The sequence below is a fragment of the Tympanuchus pallidicinctus genome, unplaced genomic scaffold, assembly GCF_026119805.1.
Source record: "Tympanuchus pallidicinctus isolate F22 unplaced genomic scaffold, pur_lepc_1.0 scaffold5, whole genome shotgun sequence".
Classification (NCBI taxonomy): domain Eukaryota; kingdom Metazoa; phylum Chordata; class Aves; order Galliformes; family Phasianidae; genus Tympanuchus; species Tympanuchus pallidicinctus.
In genome coordinates, this window is record NW_026294769.1 from 56,790,024 (window position 1) to 56,816,087 (window position 26,064).

The window sequence follows — 26,064 nt, forward strand, 5'->3', positions numbered from 1 at the left end:
TCTGCAGGTGGTGTTTGTGGTCTGTGTGCTCAGGGGAGCCCTGGGCATGGACTTGTACACATTCTCACTTGTCTCTCCATTCACTCACCATTGGTACTTCCCTTAAACGTCCCATAGAGAGTATTGCATGTTACTGTAATCCACTTAAATCTCATAATAAATCTTACATGGTTCCCACATTGTCTCTGTTCTATCCCTAAGTTCTCTTTCCCCTGTAAGACTCGTTTAAACAACCTCTTCAGTTTGCACAGCTTTCTATGGTGTTTCTTGCCAGCTTCTGGTGGGTTTGGTACCATTCTAATCGTTTTAATCTCCTTTGGTTTTAGGACTAGTGATGCAGCATGCCTGATTTTTCACTAATAGTTCTTCTGATCCTTGCCATATCTTTGTGTTTAAGATTAAGCAAAATAACCCATGTAATGTGGACCAATAACGGGACAGTTGGAGTAGAGAATTCATCTTGCTTAGTCCTGGAGGTCTGCAATACCAATGTGGTGTGTTTACAGCTTTGTATTCCTGAGCTTCTCTTGTACTTGGTGGAGATAGAAATGTTTAAAATAAAGGAAAATAAGTACTTATAGGGAATGTTTTTATGTTAAGATTTAAAACTTTGTTGTATTTTATAAGTAGCGCTGGAATACTAAGATAGCTAGTTAGTGTCTGAGTATCTATTGAGACTGGGTCAGAGTCATGTACAGATCAGGTTTAAAATGAACAAAACCAATAGGAAGTGTTACGTGCCTTCTGGAAGATTTTGTCTGTTGTTCAGTGTCCTGAAAGTCTGAAACCTTTGCAAGGAGATGAATGAGGTTCTATAACTGAGGACAAAGAAATTTCTGTGGGTAGCAGTTTGTGAGGAACTTGTAGAAGAGCTCAGTGTTATGTGAGAGAAGGTGGGCTTTAATTAGGAAGAAAAGACCTCTGTGCTCATGTAGGATGTGTAAGAAGGTATGTGAAGAAAAAATGGACAAAATCAAAAATTGTAGTTCAGTGCCACAAACTAAAATCTTTTGAAACTGGCATCCCTTATGATATTAAATTGAAAAAATACAGATTTCCTTTGAGTTGAAGACAACATTCTTTAGGTGTGCTGCAAGACAAAGACTGGATGTTGTGCTGAGGGTTTAGTGGGAGCTATTGGGAATAGGTGAATGATTGGACTGGATGATCTTTTAGGTCTTTTCCAACCTGGGTGATTCTATGATTCTAAAGTTAAGGATTTTTTTTTTTTTTCCAAAGGTGATGGGTATTTACTGTAATGCTACTGCCTTTAAGCAGAGCTGCTGTTTTTCAGCACCTTGAAAATTTGATCTGGAATCTCTGTGGATCTTGGAATATGAGGCAGAATATATATATATATTTTTTCCAGTTTTTCTTATATAGATTAATGTTGGCCTAATTTGTGTTTTCATTTTGTCCAGTACTGGAGCGATTTCAGCTCATTATTGCATTCTCAGAGGGCAGGTAGATACGATCAGGAGTTCGTAGCATGTTGCATCATGTTTGCTACTCCTAGGGCTTGTGTGGGCAAGAACAAAGATCTTGCAGCAGACAAAAGAGCATTGCTGATTATTAAGAAGATAAGTGGATTGAGATGGTGCTTTGACTATCATTGTGAAAATGTCATTTAAGAAGTGTGGTATGATTAAAAACTCTCAGATTTAATATAGATTTGCTAGACATGCTGCACTCATTTATTAAAAACCTGCAATGTGTGTTTGATCAGAATGGAATTGTTTGGAAGTACAACATTTTTTTTTGAGAGTCCTATTGCAGAAAGCAAGGTTTGGTGGCTTGAAAATGCCACATAGTTATGAAAGAGCACATAAATGCTTGTTCATATGGTGGTACAAGGTACAAGTGGTGGTGGGAAGTGGTGAGGGACAGGAATAGGTTATTTCTGCCAAGGAGGGGCTGTGACTTTAGATACTCGTGTACCACAAGTCTCCTGGTCCTCTTTGCTTGTTAAAGCCAAATCTTACCCACAGCCAACCTTACCTCCTTGACAGGACTGAATGTTCCCAGGGAGGTGGAAAGTGGAAGTTGTGCTATTATTCATTTCCATGTTCTTTTACTTTGTCCTGCAAGGAGTAGGGTGAACTGTACTCTGTAAAATTGCCTTTGTCAAAGAACTGTGGGTTTTCCACCAACGAGGTTTTTCTCTTCTGCTTTTTTTTTCTTTTTACATCCCTATCTCCCTGAAGAGCTGCCCAGAAGTCCTTGCTTTCTCTGTGCTCCTCACTGACTTTGTTCTGTCATTTAACTTTTGCAAGCCAGAAAACTCCTATGAGGTTATTTCTGCTGTATCTGGTGGAACACTGCCCTGAATCTCTTCAAAATGATGGTTGTTAAGCTCTGGAAAGCTGATGGATGCTTTAATCATTTTCAAATGCCTTCAAACCTACAGCATGAGGCGTCTGATGTGCGCAATGTTTGGGATTATGAGGAGAAAGGAAAGCTGATATTGAAGGTGCCTGGAGGGCCAGAGGAAAGGAAAGCCAGAGAAGGGCTACAGCCAGAACAAGGCAGGTGCTGCAAGGGGCTGAGGGCTGGGAGCTGGTGCAGCAGGAGCCCATTGAGTTTTGGGTCAGATGGATGAGAATGGAGCATCAGCAACTTTCTCTCTGTGTGAGTGAAAGCAGTAGGGAAAAATCACACTCACATGTCAAAAAGTATGTGAGGCAAAATAGCTTAAATGCCAACTCCTTTTTTTCCACAAATGGGATAATCCAGCATTTAAGTCTGAAGGCAGAAGATTCATTGGCTCAGCTGGATATCTAAAGGTATCATATTTATAGACCAGCTATTTCAGGAGTGGAGCCTGTGTTCTTTTGCATCACTTAAGGCAAAATATAACCTTGGCAAACAAAACCACTGGCAATATTTGCAGTTGCGTCACTCTCAAGTGAGTACTTAAAATCAGAAAATGTTAGGACATTTGTGATAAGCCACTGTTTTTACATAATCCTGTCAGTTACAGCTGTCCTGTGGCTTCAGTACAATATCTCAAACTGAAAACATTTGCTATCAGAAGTTAAAGCGCCATGCAGTAGGTAACTGGATTATGATATTGATGTCAAACTGTGGAATGAACTCAATGCAGTAATTGCGTGTCTAAATGTGATTTGAAACTGAGGCTCCATCAGAAGGGTATTTTTCTTTTTTTTTTTCCTTCCAAGAATAAAAAGAATAAAACCAGGAATCTGGCTCAGTGACAATTCTTTAACTGGTGAACAATGTGTAGTAATTCATATCAAAAGACAAATACCTTTGTGGCTTTTGTGCCTTTTTCTGTGAAGAGTGTCATGTGAAGTGCCCCAGATGCAGATTGTCACAGCTCTGTATGCTGAAGAGACATCACAGTGAGTTTTGGGCTGAGTCAAGGCTCAGCTGGGCAGTGCTAAGGGAAGTGCTTATGGGGGCAGATGGTATCAAAATGAGGCATGGCAGGTGGGATCTAATTGTTTTAAAAAAAAAAATTATTAAAAGTTTTGTTAAAATGTTAAATAACCAAAAACTTCGTTCACGAGATGTATCTGAAAGGCTGTGTTCCCTGAGACATACCTGAAAGAAGAAGCTGCATCTAACCAGATTCTTGGTTTATCAGGCCATCTCTGTTCAACCCCCTTTCCACAACACCAGCAGCGTTGGAGGGCGGCTGCTTTTAAGCTGTGCTAACTCAAGCCAACACCTTCATGGTTTTCTGAGTTTTGTTGCAGAATGGCTGCTTCAGTTAATGCTGTGCTGAGGATGTCCCTGTGGTTCTCCTGCCTTTGGCTGCCACAGTTCATGTCCCATGGCATGGCTGCCTCACTTCTTGCCTGGGAAAAGCCCCTATGGAAAGCAGTTTTCCATCTGTTCCTGAGCACAGGTGTATGTTTAATGCATAGCTACAAAAGACTCCTCACTTGCTGAGGGCGTTAGATTTCCCTGCTGGAGGCAAGCCATGGAAAAGCAAGGCTTTCCATTTGAGTCATTTCACACAGATGCTGTCATGCAGAAGTTTCTGAAGAGAGCTATACACAGCTTTTCTTCCTTACGGAGCTGTGTGACTGTCTGAGGTGATGCTGATTGTCACCACATGCGTTTTTTGGCGTTCTGACTTCAGGGTGTTTTGTTCCTTTCTGGCAGTTTAGTAGGCACTCAGCCTTCAGGGATGTCTCTGGGAGGCAGAAGCCATCAGCCATGTCCAGGTCTGCACGTGGGATTGACTACAGGAATGTGCTGTCCAGAAGATCTCTTACCTCCAAAAAATAAAGGCTGTGGAATTCAATATGGTGAAGTCATTACTGACTCTGAACTCAGTGGTTGAGAGATCTTGGCCCATCTTAATGGGGAAAAAAAGGCAAAATTTTCTGGATATTGTCTGGGGGCATCTTAAGCTTTGGAGATACTTTTGAAAGCTTTCTGAATCACCAGAATCAGAGGATGTGCCATTTGTTGCTGTTGTTTTTTTTTTTTTTTTTTTTTTTTTTTTTGCTCAGTGTCCATAGGATCAGGCAGTTCTGTTGTTGGTGAAGGTACCTGAAGAAGCAGTGTTGTAGCCTGAATTGGATTTGCTAAGTGTGGAGGAGTTTTCTTGAAAAAAAACTGTGGTGTCAGTTTTACAGCCTCTAAAATACTCTTCTGGGTACATTTTTGAAGATTTTTTCTTCCACATTCTTCCACAGTGCAGTCACTCTGTTGTGCTCAGTTCAAGAATCACAGAATTGTAGGGGTTGGAAGGGACCTCCAAGATCATCGAGTCCAACCCCCTGCCAAAGCAGGTTCCCTACAGCAGGTCGCACAGGTCGGCATCCAGGCAGGTCTTGAACATCTCCAGAGAAGGAGACTCCACCACCTCCCTGGGCAGCCTGTTCCAGTGCTCCGTCACCTCGCTGTAAAGAAGTTCTTATGCACATTTGTGCAGAACTTCCTATGCTGCAGTTTCCAGCCGTTTCCCCTTGTCCTGTCTCCACTCACCACTGAAAACAGTCTGGCCTCGCCATTCTGCCCCCCACACCTCAGATATTTATAGACCTGGATCAGGTCCCCTCTCAGTCTTCTTTTCTCAAGGCTGAACAGACCCAGTTCACTCAGCCTTTCCTCATAGGAGAGATGCTCCAGGCCCTTCACCATCTTTGTGGCCCTGTGCTGGACTCTTTCCAAGAGATCCCTGTCTTTTTTGTACTGGGGAGCCCAGAACTGGACGCAGTACTCCAGATGAGGCCTCACCAGGGCAGAGTAGAGGGGGAGGATCGCCTCCCTCAACCTGCTGGCCACGCTCTTTTTAATGCACCCCAGGATGCCATTGGCCCTCTTGGCCAATGTAGATTTAGATTTGTAGAAGTAGATTTAGAGCACCATTTTCTGTTCCTTTTTGCTGCCTTCTCTGGGCAGATCTGATCTGTTCTATCCAACACTGAGATATCAGTTCTTAGTTTTGTAAGCTACTTTCAGCTTAACACTAGATTTTCTCACAGTTAAAGTCTTACTTGAGTTATCCAAATAGATTTTTTTTTTTTTTTTTTTCCTCCAGATGACAGGGCAGTTTCACTGTGCAGTGGAGGAGACTCTTATTTGTTGGCTTTTTTCTTGGGTTATATTAATATTTTCTCATTTGCTTTATTAATTCACTCCAGCTATGATTTAAAATCACCTGCAAGCTTTTTAGAGTTGGAAGAGAATTCTCAGAAGCTGGTTCTTGCTGCCTGCTAATGTAATTGTCTTTTCTTCATAACTACGTATTCCCTTGTGCTGCTTCCAATGCCATTTTGCTACTGGTTCTGGGGAGGTTCTGCTTTCCTGTCCCTCTGTAAATGACAGTCCCACTACATGAACTCACCTCTCCTTTTCCTAGCCACCAAAAAAGACTAGAAAATTCTTTGATCTATTCACATATATGTTGCTTTGGATTTTCATAATTAGTTCATGTCAAAGCTGAAAACCACACCTGTCAGTGTGGAAGACTTGTATGTTAGGAATTAATATTTAAATTCCATTAACTGCAGTGATTTCTAATTTCCTTCTTCTGCAACTGTATTTGTTTGCCATTTATTTTCACAATGGCAATACATCTGCAATATTCACGGTCTGCAGATGCAATTTAGATACCCAAACAGTCAGAGGAATGGACACAACCTTCTGCAGATTAAAAGCCAGCATTCCAGTAGTTAAAGGGAGTTTATAAACAGGAGGGAAATCAACTTTTTGCATGGGTAGATAGTAATAGGACTAGGGGAAACAGTTTTACACTAAAAGAGAGGAGATTTAGATTAGATGTTGGGGGAATTCTTCACTGAGATGGTGGTGAGGCACTGACACAGGCTGCCCATAGAAGCTGTGAATGCCCTGTTGCTACAGGTTTTAAAGATCAGGCTGGATGGGGCACTGGGTAACCTGGTCTTGTGGGTGGGGGTTGGTACTGAGTACTCTTTGAGGTCCCTTTCAACCCAAACCATTCTTTGAACTGGTTTCTTTTTAACTGGTCTGATGTGCTATGGGAGGGACAAGAGCAGGTGCTTGCCATCAGCAAGTGATTGCCTTGTCAAAGCCATTTATCTGTGCTGCTGTGTGAGCAAATTCCAGATTTGGTCCACAGTTCATTGTCCCTGCTTGCCATTCACCACCCATGTGTTTGGGGCTCCACAGGCTGCTTTGGGGAGCGGTTTTGTGATGCAGTAGCACTGGGAAGCTCTCTTCCTCTCCTGGTGCTGTGCCCCACGTGCCTGTGCTGTTCCTTGGTACCCTGTCCACCCGCCGGGCTCACTGCGCAGTGTCTCTTGGTGCACCTCACTCGTTCACTCCAGCTGGGGAACCTGAGTAGTTCCTGATTTTGTTATTGTTCTTCAATTTGATACAATCTGTTCCTGACCATCTGTACCCACTCACACTGAGAATATCAATACTGTAATTTTCCATCTCCCTCGTAACTTGAGCTGATTTCCCCAGCTTGCAGCACTGTATGTCCATGCCAGAAGCTCGTACATAGCGTGGCTTAAGAGCAGCAGCTACCTCAAGGCTTGAGCCTCTTGCTGGACCAGACTGGTGCTTGGTGTACGGATTCACTTGGGACTATCCACTGATCCAAGGATTTGAGATGGAAATTGTCATGGAGACAAGGCGAAGATTTCACCAGTCATATTTTTAAAGAGGAGGTGGTCAGCCTTGCCTCCAGCTCCCACACGTGAAGAACTGGGAGAGAAATTTCTGTCTGGCCTCTGTCGCTGATGCTCCCAGCTCTGGTGAAACTGTCAGGAGTGCACGTCATCCTGCTGGTGTAAGTCTGGATCCTGAGTGCTCACCACAGTCAGGTACTGCTCTCAGAAATGGGGGAAACATGGTTTTGCCACTGTGTGGGGTGGGGGGGTGTGTTCTCAGCACAGTGCTGGCAATTTGTATTATAGTGTGCTCTGAATGGAGCGGGTTAAATTAGCTTTTCCTCAGTTTGTTCAGAGCTGGTGCTTAAAGGAATTTGAAAATCCTATTCTCAGCTATCAGCTAATTTCATTTACAATGAAAATACCACAACTGTTGTGTGTTGCCTGGCAGACTATTTTGTCTTTTTTTTTTTAATAATATTTCTTTCTTCACATAACATTCTTGAGTATAACACTTTTAAATGATATGTGATGTGAAATCTGATAAATTGGGTACTTCCAGTATTTGGTAAATCCTTCAGATCCTGTGCATTCCTACACTTGTGTGTGAGAGAGAATGCGAAGGAGAATAAAGATGCGTAATGGGCTACAAGAAGAGGTTTCAGTGATGTTATGAGCCACAGGACTGACGTTCAAATAGTTTATTGTCCAGCTAACAGAAACTCTCAATGGAATTATATTTCTATAAATCAAAACTTGTCTGTTGCTTATTTTCTATATGTGGTTCTGACTCATGGATCTATGCCCTGTAGAAATTTCTATTCCTTCTTGAGTCATGCAAATATTGCTTCCTATCACCCCAGATCTTGCTTTCTCCAATGATTAGCCCTGTTGCACCCTACTCTGTTGTCATGTAGTTTTTACTTCATGTAACATCACCATTTGAGGGGAAGAACGTGTTTGTTTTCTTTAAGTATTAAAAATAGTGTAAAATTCATTGCTTCCAAGATGGAGAAGTGCAAGAGGAATTCAGTACAAATTAAATGGAACAAGAAAGGGAAAAAGATGGTATAAATAAAGCCAGACTATTTTTTTGCTACTCCAAGAATGAAAATCTGAATGTAGCAAAATGTTGACAAGTACAATGTAAGCATCATATAGAGGGACAATGCTTTTCTCCATAGGAAAGGGTCTAGTCAGGTAATGAACAGGTCAGCTTCTTCCTCTATAAGCTATTTTGTGGAAGAGTAAAGTAAAGCTGAGACATCTTTGTGTGTGCTTCTCAGCCTGTGTACCAACACAAGAAGAAAGAAAACCTAAAGCAGCGTAGCTAAATAGTTGCTAGAGGCTAAATTGTGGCAGTATAGGTTTCAGGGACATGGTAGATGAATTCATGAAAGCCTAAGGTGCAACAGTACCTGGACAAGAAATCACAGGAGGCAACGTTCTAACCAGGAATGAGATGCAGTTCCTTCTGAGAGCAGCAAGCAGCCATGCATCCAAGTGTCCTCCCAGCTCTTGGATGTGAGTCACCAGTGCTGTCCCTGGCTGTCCTGCAGTGATCTGCTACTGCAGGTCAGAGGCAGTGCTTCTGTTCTCGTATCTCATGCTCCATCTGCTGAAGGAGATAATGGTTTTAAGTTTTTCTTAAAAAAAAAAAGACAAATGTTGAGGTGTTGGCCAAGGGAAGTGCTGGCAAACTCTGTCTGCCCATTTGGAAAGGGGGATGCTCAATGCTTTGCTGCAGACAGTGCCCTAAATTTTGTTCAAGAGGGTTGGTTTTGAAGCTGGGTCAAATGTTCTGTCTATTGGTCAGTATCTGCGTTGCTTTGGTAGGTTCACTGAAGACATCATCAGTGAAGGAAAGAAGTGGAGAGACTCTTTAGCAGGCTTTATGATGATAGAGCAAAGGGAAATGGTTTGAAGCTCAAAGAGGGTAGATTTAGGTTAGATATAAGGAAAAAATTATTTTACAGTGAGGGTGGTGAGGCACTGGAACAGGTTGTCCAGAGGTGTTGGCTGATGCCCCATCCCTGGAGACTTTCAAAATGAGGCTGGATCAGACCCTGGGCAGCCTGATCTAGCTGTGGTGTCCCTGTTCATTGCAGAGGAGTTGGACTAGATGGCCTTCAGAGGTCCTTTCTAATTCTAAGAATTGTATGATTTTATTCTATGAAAGCTTGTGACCTGGTGGCTGGATGCATGGTATGGATAGTGAAAGCAAGGAGAAAAGCTGCTGTGTCATTGGTGTAAGTCATTATTTTCTTGGAGAAGGCAGGTGGCCTGTTTCAACAAGGTCAGGTAGCAAGAAGACTGAACCAGTTTTTGAGGTCAGGAGGAATGCCTTATTTCCATGTACATTCTTCTATGCCTGCTGCAACCCAAGTTTGCGTATGGGTGTCTTGCAGGCTTTGTGGTTTTTGAACTGCTGGCAGCCATTAATGCATATTACATAAGTGGTGTATGGGGGATGAATACTTGAGAAATCCATAGCATCACCAACCAAATGCCAACAATTGTTATTGATGGTTTCTTCATTGCTCTCCTGTGAAGTAGCTGGCACAGAGACATGCACTCACAGAAAGGCAACTAATCACCAGAACAGCTCACGCACCAGACAAACACAGGAAAGAATGCAGAAGTAAGGAATGATAACTAGAAGAATGTATTTCTATTTTACTGCCGATACAATCAGTGGGGAATAATGACGTTTATTTCTCAACCCTCTGCTACTCAGAGAATTACAACAGTACTGAGACCAGCACTGTAAGAAAAAGACTGCATTTCTGAAGTAATTGCATATATTTGAACTCTGGGTACCTCCTTGCTTTTCCACGTAAAACACATCTATGGCCTCCCTAAATTCATACGTAGGGCAAAGCAGTCTGCTAGTATGGCTGGTGCTAGAAAGCTTCAGTGCTTGTTTATCTTGCCCTGTGGGAGAGCACAGGTATTCGCTGTAGTTTCAGCAGAAGCAGAGTTGGGGCTGGGAAATCTTTCTGTGCAACGTGTTCTGTTTTAGCTTTTTGGTACATTAAGTCTGTAGCATTAGTGTGAATTGTGCTATGTTGCTTATGAAAACACAGGCTGTGTAGCAGCTTTAACTCAGGGTTGTGTACTTTCTTGATGTTAGGGCAATTATTGTTTTTGATCTTTTCCTTTCCAAGCCAAACAAACCCTGTTTTTGAAATTATCATTCACTAATTTTACAGCAGATGTAGTTCCTTCTAAGAAAAATAAAAAAAGCCAGGCTTCGACAGCTGATAGTCTGACATACTGCCTCATTCCTGCAGTAGTGAGACTGAAGTCAGTCCGTTTGCCTTCAGAGAAGCAAATTCACTATGTTTTATATCAATGTGCCTCTTCGAAATGCAGGACAAAATGACAATTTTTTCCATTTTTATTGTCTCTCCCCCTCCATCCCTTCCTTCTAAAGACAGTTTTTCATGCACAGTGGGTTTTTTCCTGCCTACTGTGAAACTTTCTTCCACCTCACTCATTAGGAAAAGCTGAGAGTAAAAGTAAAAACATGATAATGCTGAATAATGCTTTAACTATCTTTGCTGTCTCTCAGCACACCCAGAACATACTTTTCACTTTAACTGTATGCTGGGGCAGCTAATAGCTGTACTCAAAGGGCATATATTATCTTAGAGTAATATTGTTAGCAAAAATAGACAAGCTTTTGTGCAAATAAATCCCTTTTCAGAATGTTTTGGTTTCCTACTTACAAGGAAATTATTACAAATATAATATGAATGTAGCTAGCGAATAAACTCTATTTCAATTATACTTGTGCTTTTTTGGATGGCAGGATCCTGTTCTGGAGGGCAGACCACAAAGCAGGCATTGTAGTGTTACCATGCATTTGCTGACTCTAATTTGGCTTAATGCATTTTTTTCCTTAGCCTAGTAAAACGCCACAGTTGATTAATGTTGATTAATATCGCTCTTCATAAACTTTTCATGCTGCACAGTCTGATTTTATCTGAGGTATGTCAACTAGTATCATGGGGAGCTTTTTCAGGAAAACAGTATTTGAAAGTCTCAAATAAGTGCTAATGATCTCAATGGATAAGAAATAAATTGTTGTTCAATTAGACGTTAGCCTTTTTTGTTCCAGTGCCTTTTGTCTCTGGAGTATACAGGGTACTTCCACAAAATCCCTGCTCCTTTCTTCAGGTACTGGAGCTAAAAATGGAATGAAAGACTGTTTGCTTGAATAACAAAAATGCTTTTAGAAGTGCTGTAGCAGTGCTACCACTTCTGCCTTTATCTACTTGTTCAATTAATTGAACTTCCTGATTAATTTTCCGGTCATTTGACAGATGTGAAGCCTAGATAGGTACATTTTTAGATAGAAAATACCATATGCTAAGCTTTAATTATCATTCTCTCAGGCATGTTTTCATTATCAAAGCTGCTATATTCCAGGTCTGTGAGAATTAACCTCAGTTGAAAACCCAAAGAAATCCCAGCTGGCTTTGGGTTTTGAGGAAAAAGAGCAAAGTCAAACCAGGGTTTTCTATCTCTTGTCAACAGGCAGACTGCAAGGGAAGAAGGACCTCAGTAAACAGCCATAGAATCATGAAGTGGTTTGGGTTGAAAAGCCCCTTAAAAGCTCACCCACTTCCTACCCCCCCACTGTGGGCAGGGTCACCTCCCACCAGCTCAAGCTGCCCAGGGCACATCCAGCCTGGCCTTAACACCTCCACGAATGGGGAAACCACAGCTCCTCTGGGCAGCCTGTGCCACGGCCTCACCTCCGTCTCAGCAAAGAATTTCTTCCCTACATCTGATCTAAAACCTCTTAATTTATATACATTCTCCTTTGCCCTGTCACCACATGCCCTTGTTTAAAAAAAAACAAAACACAAAAAACTCTCTCCACCTTTTGACCAGGCCCCTTTAGGTACTGGAAGGCCTCAAAGAAGTCTCCTCAGTGCCTTCCCATCTCCAGGCTGAACATGCCAGCTCCCTCAGCCTTTCTTTATAAGAGAGGTGCCCCAGCTCTCTAAGCATCCTCAGGGCTCCAAGAGATCCGTATCTCTTGTGTGCTGGAGGCCGTAGAGCTGCATGCAGTAAAGGGCTGTTTTTGCATAGACAGACTTTCAGCCCTTGTAATACTGTGTACAAATTTCAGCAATTCTCCTCCAGCAGTATCCTCCATCCTACAAAAACCTCTCTCCAATTTTTTTTCAAGTCTCACTTTAATCCCATCTTATGATGATGTCTGTGGGGAAAAAATAGCCATTTTCCTTTTTTTTTTTTTTTTTTTTAGTGTTGCTAATTTATCATCTGACTGCTATCTTCTCACTTCAACTGCTGTGTTTATGTGAGTTGCCCACTAGTTGTGTTTTGCCTACAGCTCTGTGACTGAGTTTTCAGTGACAACAGGCTGTACGCTGTGCCATTCTTTCCTACAAATATTTAGGACATTACAGCCTTTGTACGTGACTAGGTTTATTAAGAATCACTGTAGTAAAAAAGTCAGGATATTATTATGACTTTTAATAATGGATGATGAACTTAGAGACAGAATCTCACAGTAGACATAAAAAAAAAAAAAAAAAAGCAATAATTTCTATCTTGTGTAGAATCAGAAGGTTTGGGGTTTTCAGGCTGTAACAACAAAAGGGATGAATATACACCCAAGATCTGGCACAGGACAGTCTGTACCAACTCTGGAGGACAGTCTTATTACTCAATGAGAAAAAAAAATCGTGTGGGATTTAAATATGCTGATGTTTCTTCTGAAGCAGTTTGAGATTTAGAAATTTAGTGGAGGGGAGCAGGGGTTGGAATGCAGCAACCAGGCAAGGCAATGTTGCATGCCTACATTATAGGAATATGTGATCAGTTCTGAACCCCTCCTGTACCACTGTGAGCACATGCTTTATGCACTGAATAGTATCCATATGCTCAACACTGCTGGTTTTTGATACCTGTGTGGTATCTGACAGTCCAATGCCCAAGCTGGGAACAATTTTTAATACCACTGAAGGGCCTGTGAGGGACCAATAAAAACAGTATAAATTTTTGTACAATGGCAGTATGATGTTTTAAAGTTATCTGGACAAGTGCTAGATTGTTAAAAACAAAATGCTTAACTTAAATCCTTTACTTAGTACTATCATGGCCTTTTAGAACACTGGAATTCACTTACTGCCCAGTTATTTGGGAACATTGACAGTACAGCTCAAAAACTGAACAAGTTCTGACTGCCTGCGTTTTTGACATTAAGCAGGATTTTTTTTACTTCCTTTCAAAAAAATCCTCCTTTGAGCTGACTAACTGAACAACAATGAAAACTGAAATGTCCAATTCAGGCAGCAAGTACTGAGTAAGTTTATAGAATCTCAGACCTTTGTCTATACCTTCAACATACTGTGTGGCTTACTTAGTTCAATATTTCAAGCTGTCTATTTAATCAGAATTGCAGGCATGAGACACGAACAAGCTTTTAGAAGTGATTGTATTTAAGATTTTATGAATTGTTTGTATTTGCTCTGGACCAAGCACTCCAAACCCTAGAAATTGTGTTAATCAAGCATGCCATTCAGAAAACAAACAGATCCACCCAATCTGTTCCTCAGTTCTCAGTTGCCTGATCTCTGAGACAGAACCCTACAGCCAAGTGTGTTCTCAGGCACAGCTTGGACACTGGCTTTCTGCTCCACTGAGAGAGGGACAACAATATCCCATCACCCAAGCAGATTTGGGAATAAGGCTGTATGCCCAGAACTATCGTGATACCCACAGTATGCTCACGACCCTCTAATCCAAAATATCTATCATGCTTCAGGTTGCTAATAGGGAAGTATCCAACCAAGAGCAAACTGCATGAATCACTATAATGTTGCATATAAGAAAAAATGTCCTGGAGGAAATAAAATGAAAACGTAGACAACAGTATACAAGATTACTAGCTTCCTCAATTCAGACAGAGGAAAGCTGGGAAAAGTCCAAAACAGCACAAGCAAGCCAGTCAATGACAGTTCAGTAGAGCTCTGTGAAGGACCTGGGAACTGCAAGTTGGTGCAGTGTAAAGTTCTGTCCTTCCTCAGTAAGAATCTGTGGAGTCCCTTGCAAAAAGCTTCCACAAAGAGTCTTGTAGGATGCACTGCTTGCTGGGTCTCATTTGATCCACTGAGAGTTTGAGTGCTGGACATTTTCAACCAAGAATGTTTTTTGTTTTCTCCATTCCTTGATCTGTGGCAGAACCCTTAGAAGTCCCTTTCATGTCAGCTATATAAAGATGTTTTCCAGATGAGTCTTTCAGCTTGGGATGAAAATAATGGAAAGAGTTAGCTCCACTGGAATGCTCTCTTATACCAAATATTATAAAGCAGATGTTTAGCTTTGCTTCTTCAGGATAGAAATGCATGTAGCATACTTGAACAAAGAACCTACCAACCCACTTACTTTTGTAGCTGCTATGAGGAAGGAAATGGAAATAAGTATAGTGAAACCCTTAGTGAAAGACATTTTGTGGTCATTTATAAAATCAGGTTAAAATACTGCTGTTTTCTAGGGAACCCCTCATCTCCTAGACCTGGAAAAGAACAGAAAAAAATGGGTATAAAAACACATCCATTAATAACCCTACTGTCAGTACAAGAAGAAAACTTAGAGAAGCCACCAAAAGGAAGTACTTTTGAGATGTGATGGGAGTGCATTTTTAGTTGCAGATTGTACAGTGGAAAAACCATTCTAACAGAAGAATGTAAAATAGGAATGTGAGTCTTGTTCTCCTGAGTAGCAGTGAATTCTGAAGGAGAGCTGAAATGAAGGAAGGGCAGGTACCTAGAGACACTGCTCCTGGAAGTGAGGCCAGAGCTTGCAGCATTTCGCTACCAAGGGAATTCCAAATGGATGGTCCTTAGAAATAAGTTCAGGAATGATCATGCTAAAAAATAATAATTTGTCTTTGTTGATTTGGGAAATGTTTTGAAATTGAGGGAGGGGAGATTTAGGTTGGATGTCAGGGGGAAGTTCTTTACAGAGAGAGTGGTGAGGTGCTGGAACAGGCTGCCCAGAGAGGTTGTGGATGCCCCATCCCTGGGTGTTCAAGGCCAGACTGAATGGGGCTCTGGGCAGCCTGGTCTAGTATTAAACGTGGAGGTTGGTGGCCCTGCATGTGGCAGGGGGGTTGGATATTCATGATCCTCAAGGTCCCTTCCAACTCTGTGATTTTTAGATTGTCATTGACACAATTACTCTGGAGTACGTAGAGAAGCTTACTCTGTGTATAATTTCATCAATATGTATTGTGTAAATACAAAGAACAGCATGAGACAATTCTCTACAAGCTGACGAGGACATGAATGAGTAGTGTTTCTATTTAATGGCGGGAAAACGTGAGGAATGATAGGTGGAGCTGATGAGAAAAAGGGGACATAGCAGGAGAGAAAGGTCAAGCAGAGCCATTTCTTCAATGAGTCACAGAATGTCTTCTGCTAAGTCTGCTCCATCCTTCCAAAGCAAATAACTAGATACTATTTGGGGATTACAGCTGCTGTCCCTGGATTTGTTTATAGCTGTATGTTCTGTGGTGTGGGATTTAGTGGGAAAAGAGCAAATCATAAAGAGAAAAGAAAGCTACTGAGCTCCTACTGTCAAACTGAGAGCCAGTGTTTGTAATTGGTGGATGAAAAATCAGAGGCACACTGAAATGATTGCAGAAGCAGGTACTATAAATGCAAGTAGATCAGAGGTAACTTCCCATGGGGAAGAAATTCAGGTGAATGAAACCAGGCTTAGGCATCTATAGTGCACTTTTGCAACAACAGTTATGATCACAATGCTGTTGGTGTTTATGGTTGGGACACGGCACAAACTATTTTTTAAAGAGCTGTGTAACCTGGCAGGGTGAAGATGTTGCATTAAAGTGGTCCTTTTACTTCCTTTAATTATTCTTAGAAATATTCTTAGAAATTATTGAGGATTTTTCTCTTTCCTCACTTCTCCAGGTTAAAATGCAGTTTTCCCAAAGGGATGAATCAAGTTAATTCTTCCATTCAACTTTTATAGATTGACAAGGACTCTACTATCTTTGGTAATCTGATGACCCAGACTTCTACGTTTTTTTCCTCTTTTTGACTTAGATGCCAGATTTATCTGGTGCCTGGAAGGAACAGGGAACTGGGGGAGAGCCAGCTGGCTGGAATCCATCTGGAAAGGTGAAGGTGATGGTGATAGGAAGAGCAGAATGCTTTGAGGACTTGATGAAAATCACAGTTTATTTCTTAAGGGCAGCTGCTCAAATACAGCATGCTCAGTTTGTGTAGAACAACAGCCCACTATACATAAGGAGACTACATCCAGCATAGGAACTTGCTCTTTTCAGTTAAAGATGCCAATGGCATTTCTTGAGAAAAATTAACATTTGATGAATGTATGTGCATGATGACAGGTATGGGTTACTTTTGCTTTAGCACAGCCAACCTGTTATGCTTGTCTGGTGGTCTGTTGTTCCACAACCTGCTTTCCCAAAAGAATGATGTCTTCAGCACAACATGACAGACAGAGACTTCAGTTAGTGAAACTTTCAAGAAGATTTTCATTTTCAGGCCCTCACATCTGATTGTAAGTTGATAGAATAGCCCACTACAAATAATGCCAGCTCCAGAAACATACATTCTGTATTGGAGAGTTCAGACAGTCCAAACAAAACCTCGTAAAACCACTTTATTATTGTTATATATGCTTACACCACACTTGCAGTTGATACAAGTTGTCTCATGATGTGAGTCAACCACAGGTAGACCTCTACTATCTGTAAATCATAGAATCATGTAATCACTAAGGTTAAAGACCACTGAGATCATCTAGTCCAACTGCTAACCCATCCCCACCATGTCCACTAACTTGTGTCCCTCAGTGACACATCTACATGTTTCTTGAACACCTCCAGTGATGGTGAATTAACAACTTCCCTGGGCAGCTTGTGCCAACACCTCACCACTGTTTGCGAGAAGAATTTTTTCCCAATATCTAACCAGAACCCTCTCTGATAAAACTTGAGGCCGTTCCCTCTTGGGTTCGGTTCCCAATAACCATTACCTGGGAAGAAGTGCCCAAACCCCACCTTGCAACAACCTCCTTTCAGATCATTCTGGGAGTGATAAGGTCTCCTCTAAGCCTCCTTTTCCCAGACTCAACAATCTCAGTTCCCTCAGCTGCTCCCTGTAAGACTTGTGCTCCAAGCCCCCTCACGGCTTTCTTGCCCTTCTCTGGACATACTCCTGGGCCTTGACATCTTTCCTGCAGTGAGGTGCCCAAAACTGAATAGACATTGAAAACCCACAGATGTGGATTCACCTGGTCCTTCATTGTTCTCAGATAGATTATTTCCCATTTACTGGGGCTAGATGGCATCTTTGGTAAAGTATGATCCATGCTCCAGATTTCTTGCCATCAAACTGACAGCTGAGGTGCAGGTCATACAGGTGGCACAGGCACACTGGGAGGTTTATTCTGGCTTCTAGGTTGAAAGGACACCCATCTTCAGCGTTCTACCACCTTCTGCCTGTCAGGGCTATCACAGACGCTGGGGCTGAGCCTACTGCCCCGCCAGGGCTCCGAGGGCTCGGGGCTGCGGTGGCCGCGCGGCTCCAGGCCCCACCTGTGGCGGGCAGTTCCCGCGGACCCGGCCCGGCCCTGCCGCTCCCCTCCCAGGCGACGATTTCGCCTCGGCCGGCGCCCCGTGTCCCGGCCCCACTGAGAGGTTTTTCCTCTCCGCCCATCCCTCGTCCAGGCAGCACCCGTGCAGGCGGCGGCGGCCGCGCACTGCCCGCCCTGTTCCTTCTTCGTCGTTGACCGCCGGGCTCGGTCCTCCCCGCGCGTCGGCTCCTCCTTGTCCTTCCTCGCGTGATTTTTATCGCTTCCTTTTTCTTTTTTTCTTTTTTTTTTTTGTATTTATGTAAATAAAGAAGCGCCGGCCGCTCCCACCGGCCCCCGCCACTCAGCTCCGCTAGGGGCGGCAGCCGGCCCCGCGCCCCGCGCCGGGAGGAGGCGCCGCGCTGCTCAGGTGGGGGTGGTGGCGCCGGGGCGATGCGGAGCCCCCTCCCGTGACTCCGGTCGTCCGCCATGCGATGGGTTAGGCGGCCTCCCTCCCGCAGCCGGCAGGGCAGCAGCCAAGCGGGGCGGCGGCAGGAAGCGGCGCGGCTCGGCCGTGGAGCGGCGGCGGGAGGTGGCCCCCTCCATGGACGGCGGCGAGGGACGATGAGCCGCGGCCAGCGGCCGGGACCGGCGCTCGCCCGTAGGGGCTCTCCCCGCTGCGCGCCCCGGGGCGCCGTGGCTCCGCTCTCCCCCTCCGTCCCCCGCTCCGTCCCCCCTCTCCCCGCTCGAGGTAATCCCGATCGCCCCTAAAGCGCGGCGCTCCGGGGCTCATCCCGCCCTCTCCTCCCCTCCCCGGCCCTTCCCCTCCCCGCTCCCCGCCGCTCGCCCCCGTGGCCCCGCCGCCCCCGGGGAGCCGGCGGCCGGGCGGGTGGCTGCGAGGTCGGGGCTCTGGGCACCCCGCCCCTCGCCGCGAGGCTGCCGGCTGCTGACGGGCTATTGATTTGTATGTGCTTCGCCCCGCGCCGGCCGCTCCCGCCGCTGCCGCCGGAGCCAGGAGAGCGCTTCCCGTAGCGGCGCGGAGCTCCCACCAAACATGTCGGCTCCCGCCGGGCCCCGGGGCGGCCCTGCGCCTCCTCAGCCGCTGCCGGCGACTCAGCCCGAGATGCCCGACCTCAGCCACCTCACGGAGGAAGAGCGGAAGATCATCCTGGCCGTCATGGACCGCCAGAAGAAGGAAGAGGAGAAGGAGCAATCCGTGCTCAAGTAAGGGCGGGCGCGTCTCTTCCCCGTCCCCGGCCCTCTGGGGCGGCGCGGCCGGGCGGGATGGCGGAGCGGAGCGGGATGGCGGGGCCGGGCAGGGCTGCCGGCTCTCGCCACTCGGGCGGCGATGGGGCGCGGCCGGGGCCGGCGCGGAGCCGGGGCCCGAGGCTTGCCGCTCTCCTCGGCGGGTCGGGCGGCGGCCGAGGCTCCGCTAGCCCCGGCGCCGGCGGGGGCACGGCGCTCAACATGGCCGCACAGGTGCCGTCCTCGCCCGGCGCGTGCCGCCGGCAGGAAGGGGGGAGCCGGGCCGAGGCGGCGCTCGGCGGCGGCGGGCTCCGTGAGGGGGCTCGGCAGACGGCGGGCGGGCGGCGGCGGCACTGCCCCGCGCTGGCGGGACCGCTGGGGCCTAGGCTCCGGCCGTCTCGCCGGGTGGGTTTGCCACAGCCGCCATCTTCCTCCGACAACGTGTCTGCCGCCCGCCCCCGCCCCGCTGCTCTTTCCAAGCGGGAGCCCGCGGCCGTGCTTCAGCACCGCGAGCCGTCCGGCGGCGCCGCCCCTGCGGCCCCGGGGCTCGTCCTGCGGGGGCTGCCGCCGGCGGAGAGCGGCCCCGCCGAGCGGTCCCGAGCCTCGCCGGCCGCGGCGGGAGGACTCGGGAGCTGTCCCCTCGCCGTGGTGCTGACCCGTGTCTGCCTGAAAAGGAGCGATTTGCTCGTTTTGTGGGCGCTGCTCGTAGCGGCGCCGCGAGGCTGAAGCACCAAGCGCCTCTTTCGTACCAAACCCCAGCAAGTTAAAGCGCTGAATTAGTATTGTGTCGTGGGCATGTCAGCTCCAGCTGGCCCTCCGAGCCCCGTGCCTGAAAGCTGCCCCAAAGCCTATTTCCAAGATTCTTCTTTTTTTTAAATCATCCTAACGAAAACTTAGTCTGAAGTTATCACTTACATGGCAGCTATGGGGCTGTGAGATGATCTAAACCGTGTAAGTCTGTTTCAAGAGATGTTTTTATTGGGTGTGCATCTCAAGGAATGACAATGTAATGTGAGCACTGGAAATAAAGTGCCGTACCTAGTTTTATAACTAAATACCTTTCAGCCTAATGCTGTTCAATTGACTTGATATTGTGGCACTCGTTTTAAAGCAAGTTGCACTCTTAAATGGTATAGTATATACAGAAATAAATGCATATGTCTGTCTAAAATCTCTGCAGTCATAAAATCATTAACCAAGAAGGAAATGGAAAAATATTCAAGTTGCAACGCAAGTATACGATGCTACACTTACAGGAAGCTCCTGGCAACTTTTGTGGTAGCTTCTATATCTCAGATCTTAATGTGACTCTAGGATCAGCTTGAACTCTTCAGCTTGCAGATGAAGAACAAACTTTTAGAATCTTGGAAGCAGACAGCCAACAAAAGAAAGGGCTTCATCACAATCTGAAGACAAACTTTAGGTGGGGTTTAGGCTCTTATTAAAGTTTCCTCTTGATTTCTGTGTGAGCAGTGAGGGAGGTAGCATAAAGGTTATATAGAAAGAATATCCTGAAACAGGCTCTTGCAAAAATGCTGTTCTCAATGGAATTTGTATAGGTGGCCTGTAATATATTTTATAGGATGCAGAGAAGTGATCTGGTGTCAGATGAATAACTCACCAGTTTTGTTTTCCTTAAGTGAAGTGGCTCCTTGGTCCATCAGATGCATGTTTATTCTGAAAATGCCAACAGATTTATTAATCACAACATTCCACCAGTCATACCAGAGCGTATTCTGCATTTTTAGATAGGTATTACTGAGCTTAATTCTTTTGACAGATGTTTTTCTTCTGTCAAGAGAAGAGAAAGAAGAAGAAAGAAAAAAACCCCATGTATTTAGATGAATGGACTACTGTTATTGCATATAGATAAATATAGAGCTAAATCCTGCAGTCTTTGTTCAAGTGTAATTCTCCTCGAAGGCAAGCTCCTTTTGAAGTGGAAGGTATTTTTGTCTGACTAAGCAATAAAACTGTGTCATTTCATTCCATGGAGAAATTTAGGAGGATAAAAAAAAGATGATTGAAAAAAAAAGTTGATACCTAGAGATCTTAGCACAATAACAGTTCAAATATTGTAGAAAGGGACAAGCATGGGTCTTTGGTAAGTTTTAGATAATTTATGGTGATTGAATATCAGTTTGAATGGCTAGTCCCTGGGCTCCACTTCCCGTTTCTATTCTATTTCTATTTTGTGCTTTTCAAATTCTTGTGCTGTGCCTATCACGGTGGTATTTGAGCATCTTCCAAAAATGCATTAAGTAGTGTGACTCACATCTGTAATGTAGACTGTTTATTTTTTTCCTTGTGCTCCCCGGGGTAAATATGTGTGGATTTAAAATAGATACGTATCTTCTTTTCCTTATGCTTGCTTTATTCTTTTTGGAGAAAAGAAATGCAGATGGTATTGAGTTGTAATCTGTAGCAACTAATAGTGAAAGGTCAGCATGAATTCCTGCCAGGATTTGCTGGAAAATGATAGCGTGTAAAACTGAAGCTTTCCAGATTTGCTCTTTCTTTTGGCCTGGTTTGCTGTGTGAAATATGCCTCCCTACAGTTGTGCACTGTGCTCCTGTGGTGGAGCTTCCACGTTTAAAGGAGGACAGGCAGCAAACTGCTGCTCTGACTGCCTGTCCTTTGAAACTGTTGGGATCCTTGGAGTGTGTTTTGAATGCTGTGTTCTGGGAAGGTGCCTTTTTGTTAAGTTTACTGTACATATGTTGAACATAGTATTTAATGTGTTTAATGTTTAGAAAAAGTAAACTTATGTCTGTATGCGGAGTGTAAATTCTTCTCTCTAGTTATAGAAATATTTACCTATTTTCAAATTCTCTATTTGTGGGTATTTGAATTTCTTGGATATTGCATAAAATGTAAAAACTTTACTCCTCCATTATGTGCATCCTTCCTCTCGTAATTTCTAGTTTTGTGAGCATAAGCTTTCTAGCGGATTTTAGGTAACCCGTTTCCTCTAAGAGAGTTGCTTTATGAGATCTGTGGTCTGCCTGTTTGCTTTTCATTTGCACTTTATTTCTGTATCAAAGGACTGGCTAAAGAGGATGTGCACAGAAAAAAAACACTTGTAGAAGATGCTAGGTTGCTGATGTTATGTGTAAAGATTTTGTTTCAGCCTGTATGGTGTGCATTTACAGCCATCTTCTTGTAGGACCACAGGTTCCTGGCTCCTTGTCCAACTATTCTAAAAGTAAGGTAATGTGCTCTGCTTGTGTGCTGAGACTCACAGATCTGAAATTCACACTTTTTAGCTTTCTAGAGGTATGGACAGTTTGGCCCAGCAGAAGGCAAGTTTTCCCAATAGAAGTTTCATCATGAAATTAGTCAACTTTTCATACATTTGCACAGTATCACCTAGATTGATCATGAAGCTGTCATAGGAGATCACTCATTGTATGTGCGTGTGACCAGAATCAACTGGAATTGCCATTGTTTTTATCTAGGGAGAGAGAATGGATGGAGGCACGGCAGCTTAGATGGAGAAGGAGACTCTCTGTTTCCCACTCCATCAGGTCCTCAGCCCTAGTGTGTGTGGCTGTGGCCTTGTGTGTACTCAGTTGCTGTGTCTGTGGTTTCACAGCCATGGTAATAAATGACTGAAATTAAACATCTGACAAGGAGGCTGTGAGGAGGCTGGGCTGTGTAGGCTCCTGTGTGGGGCAGGATATTGGGCTTGGGGGGAAAGGAAGCAACGGACTCATGGCTGCGAGTCCCAGCGGTGTAAGTAGCTCACACAACCATTATACTGCTTTATAAATAATTATCCTGCTTTATGAGTAATCACCTCTGATTTACAATGCTTTCAAAGGATTCTATGTTTAGGATTTGAATTTGGGCCTGAAGGGATGACGGAGGTGTAGGTGGTGATTATTGGTTGCGTTTTTTTGTTTTTTTTCCTTCCCCAACATAGAGATGTGTGTATGGGAAATTCTGAAGTTTAGTGGGTAATGCAGAAATATTTGCTTTTGGCCACATTGTAAATTAGAAATTCAGGCAGTAGTAGTTGACTGAGGTATTGTCCTGTAACTTAATGCTGAGTTTTGCCTGAATTTAGAGTACTACACAACTCATTATTTTTCCTTTGTTCCTATTTATTACAAAAAAAAATATGATCAAAATGACTTTAATAACTTTATGCAGTATAAAATAAGTGACAGTTGAAATTGTAAATGTAGGTAGAGTTGAGAAAACAAACAAATATCCTTATCTCCTTCTGCTCCCTTTTGCCTTCCCTTTCCCCTTCCTACAACCTCATTCTCTGTTCTCTCCCTTTTTTTTTTTTTTCTTTTTTAATCTTTTCCCCTTTCGTTCGTTTAACAAATGTGTACTGCCTTTTTGGCCACTCAAAATTGCTGTTATTCCTTACTCTTCTCTCTTACCGCATGGTTAGACACTTTATACTGTAAGTAATACCTGTCAGGATGTTACACCTTGTACCACTTGCTCTTCAAGAAGACCCAGGGTTTACAGTTGTCCTGCAGAGCTTCTAGCATGCTTCTGTGCCCTGTCTACAAAGAATAGCAGTGGTGCTTTTGCCAGTGACTAAGCAGAATATATATGGAGATTATACAGACTGGCAGTAACACTAATTACTGGGTTTGTTAATGCTCATGGTAAGAAAAATTTCAGAAGGCAGCAGTGGTGCTGATGTTCCAGTGTTCCAAAAGTGCAGGCAGGATGGGTTGGACATAGAGAGGCCTTATATCACGTGGGGTTGAAAAATAGAAAAGCTGATACAGGATTTAGTTAATGAGAAACCCAAAAAATAGATAGTTAACACCAGCTTCTATGTGCTTTTTGAAAAGTGTATCTTGTGAAATAAATCTGCTTTTACACTTCTTTGAAGCCAAAAGACAATACTTAATTCTGCATCTTAAAGGCAAGAATGTAGACTGCACTTCAAGGTGTGAGGACTGTATCTTAGGAAGTAGTGACTGGGTAAAATTCAGTGATCTCTTGAAGTGGGTTAGGGGGCTGAATGTTCCATTCTGGATTTTGTCCACATGTGTCTGTGAACTAGATAACATCTAAATAACCGAGGATGTCAAACAATTGATTTTTCCATTGAAACAATAGCTTAATTAGTGTGTGTATTTTAAGTACAAACTACATCAGAGATGTTACTCTAGAACTAGGCTTATAACTTGAAATAGCAGTGTTTTTACCCTGCCGTCTGTGTTTTAAAATACTTGAAGCATATTCAAAGTTCTGTAACAAGGAGGAAAGACTAGTACAATGGTTTGAACATTGAAATTTAATCCAGTGGAACCACTGATGTGAGGTAGCCATGTACATAAATGTTCATTTTTTAATCTGTAATGTAAACACAACAGTCTTAGAAATTTTTGAAATGAATGTCACTTCATTTCTGCTTTTCTGGCTTCTTAAAGCTTTACAATCCTGTAGTCAGAAGGCTATGAAAATTTCTGTGTATGCTGGTGTCTGTTTTTCAAGCTCGTTTTCTAGGAAGAATCTTTATGTTGCTTCCTTTCCTTTTTCCCCAGCATTTTTCTGATGGGTGTTTTTTTCTTCTACAAGAAGAGGAATTTAGGAAGATAAAAAACCCCAAAAGAAACAAAAAATTGATTAGTTATGATCTATTCGATACTTGCTTAACTGCTGCAGACGTTACACCTTAACAGTGAGTCTTGAGATGAGGACTGTTTTTTGAAAAAGTCCAGACTACGTGGGTTATCATAATCATTTGTCTTGCTATATCATGGTTAATAGCTACACATGTTAAAAAAAAGCAATGGTCAGTCTTCTAAATTCAGTCTCGTGAGAAGAATCTACTTAAAGACCGTTTGTTTAAAAATGGCGTTCAAAACTAGCTGTTATTCAGGCAAATTAACTGAAATACATTTAAGTTCAAAGCAAACTATGTTGTTTTCCATGCTGACTGAGTTTGGAGTATGCCTTGAAAAACTGCATGTTGTAATGGGAGGATCTTTTGAGGAGGAAACTCAAATTATAACTGGCTGTTGAGGCTATATTACAGCATTAAGAACAACAGTTTATATCTAATCTGGTAGTGCTTTTTTAAGCTCAGTAAACTCCAGCAACTGTCTCTCAGGTTTTGTTGAACTTCTTGTGATGCAGTAAAATTGTAGGTTTTTCTGCTTTGACTGATTCCTCATGTCTCCCCCTCCCAAGGTATTGTGTTGAAGCTGCAAAGGATTATCAGTCAGGACCAAGATTGTAACAGCTAATGTAATAGTGGAAGATCAAGTAGGGGAATAGCAGCGTGTTTGAAGTTAATATATTTCATTTTAGGAGTGTAAGATTTCAAAGTAATTTGTACCGTTCTATGCCAGTTTTGTTGAAGGTGAAACGCAGTTCTTTTATATCCTTGAATTTAAATGTTGGTTGCCATCACATTTCTCTGCCTAAACTTTTTTGTTGGGTTACTTTAGTTGCATTTTGATAATCTGAAATCAAATTCATGATGGAAATTGATGGGAAGGAGTTTCAGGTAATTCACTTGACTGGGAGTTTTGAAGTTTTGATGAGAGAGCCTGCATATTAACTTTGATTTAGACTTTAAGGTATTGTTACAACCATACTGAGATACCCTGTTTGTTTAGCTGGAGTCAGCAAGAGCTGAACTCGTGTTACAAAAAAGTCCAACTGCTTCTATTTAGAAAATTCACAGAGAAAATCTTTAAACTTTAATTAAAACGTAAATAAGTGATTTTCTTTTTATTGTCCTAATGGAATTGATTCTTCTTATGTCTTACATGAATTTGCTTAAACACTTTCTCTATTCAGTATCATTATTTTTAAGGCAAATGGTTTCCTATAGCAAATACTGCATTATAATTGTACATGTGCCATCTCACAGGTTGTACAGCATTACTAAGTATTTGTTATAGCAGGGCAGTTGGATTCTCTGTATTTGTAGGGGTAGTCTTTCTGTAGAGAGCGTATTATCACACAAATATTTTGACTTTTAAATGAAATTGTGAGTTATAATCACTTGTAGTTTTTGTAAAATGCTTTGCAAGCATCTTCCAGATAACTTTTCAAAAATGAGAACTGTGGTGTGTTAGCAATAAATATTTTTCCCTGGACTGTTCCTCTAACGCTTGATGTATGTGTGTATTTTTCTTTTTAAAGAAAAGGT

The 26,064-nt window shown here is 43.3% G+C and overlaps 1 protein-coding gene and 1 long non-coding RNA gene across 19 annotated transcripts in view; one reads left to right on the top strand and one right to left on the bottom strand.

Annotated features, from left to right (window-relative positions):
- Positions 1–26,064, bottom strand: part of LOC128091540 (uncharacterized) — a 340,253-nt gene that overhangs the window by 142,694 nt on the left and 171,495 nt on the right. The gene's annotated exons all lie outside the window — the stretch shown is intronic.
- Positions 18,536–26,064, top strand: part of RIMS2 (regulating synaptic membrane exocytosis 2) — a 433,643-nt gene continuing 426,114 nt past the window's right edge. For 11 of the 18 annotated variants that reach the window (XM_052704729.1, XM_052704718.1, XM_052704722.1 and 8 more), the window contains exon 1: positions 18,536–18,905. In XM_052704729.1, the coding sequence (XP_052560689.1) occupies positions 18,736–18,905 (170 nt within the window). In that variant the 5' untranslated portion in view covers positions 18,536–18,735. The remainder of the gene's footprint in view (positions 18,906–26,064) is intronic. The other 7 variants (XM_052704730.1, XM_052704731.1, XM_052704723.1 and 4 more) reach the window with 4 other exon arrangements.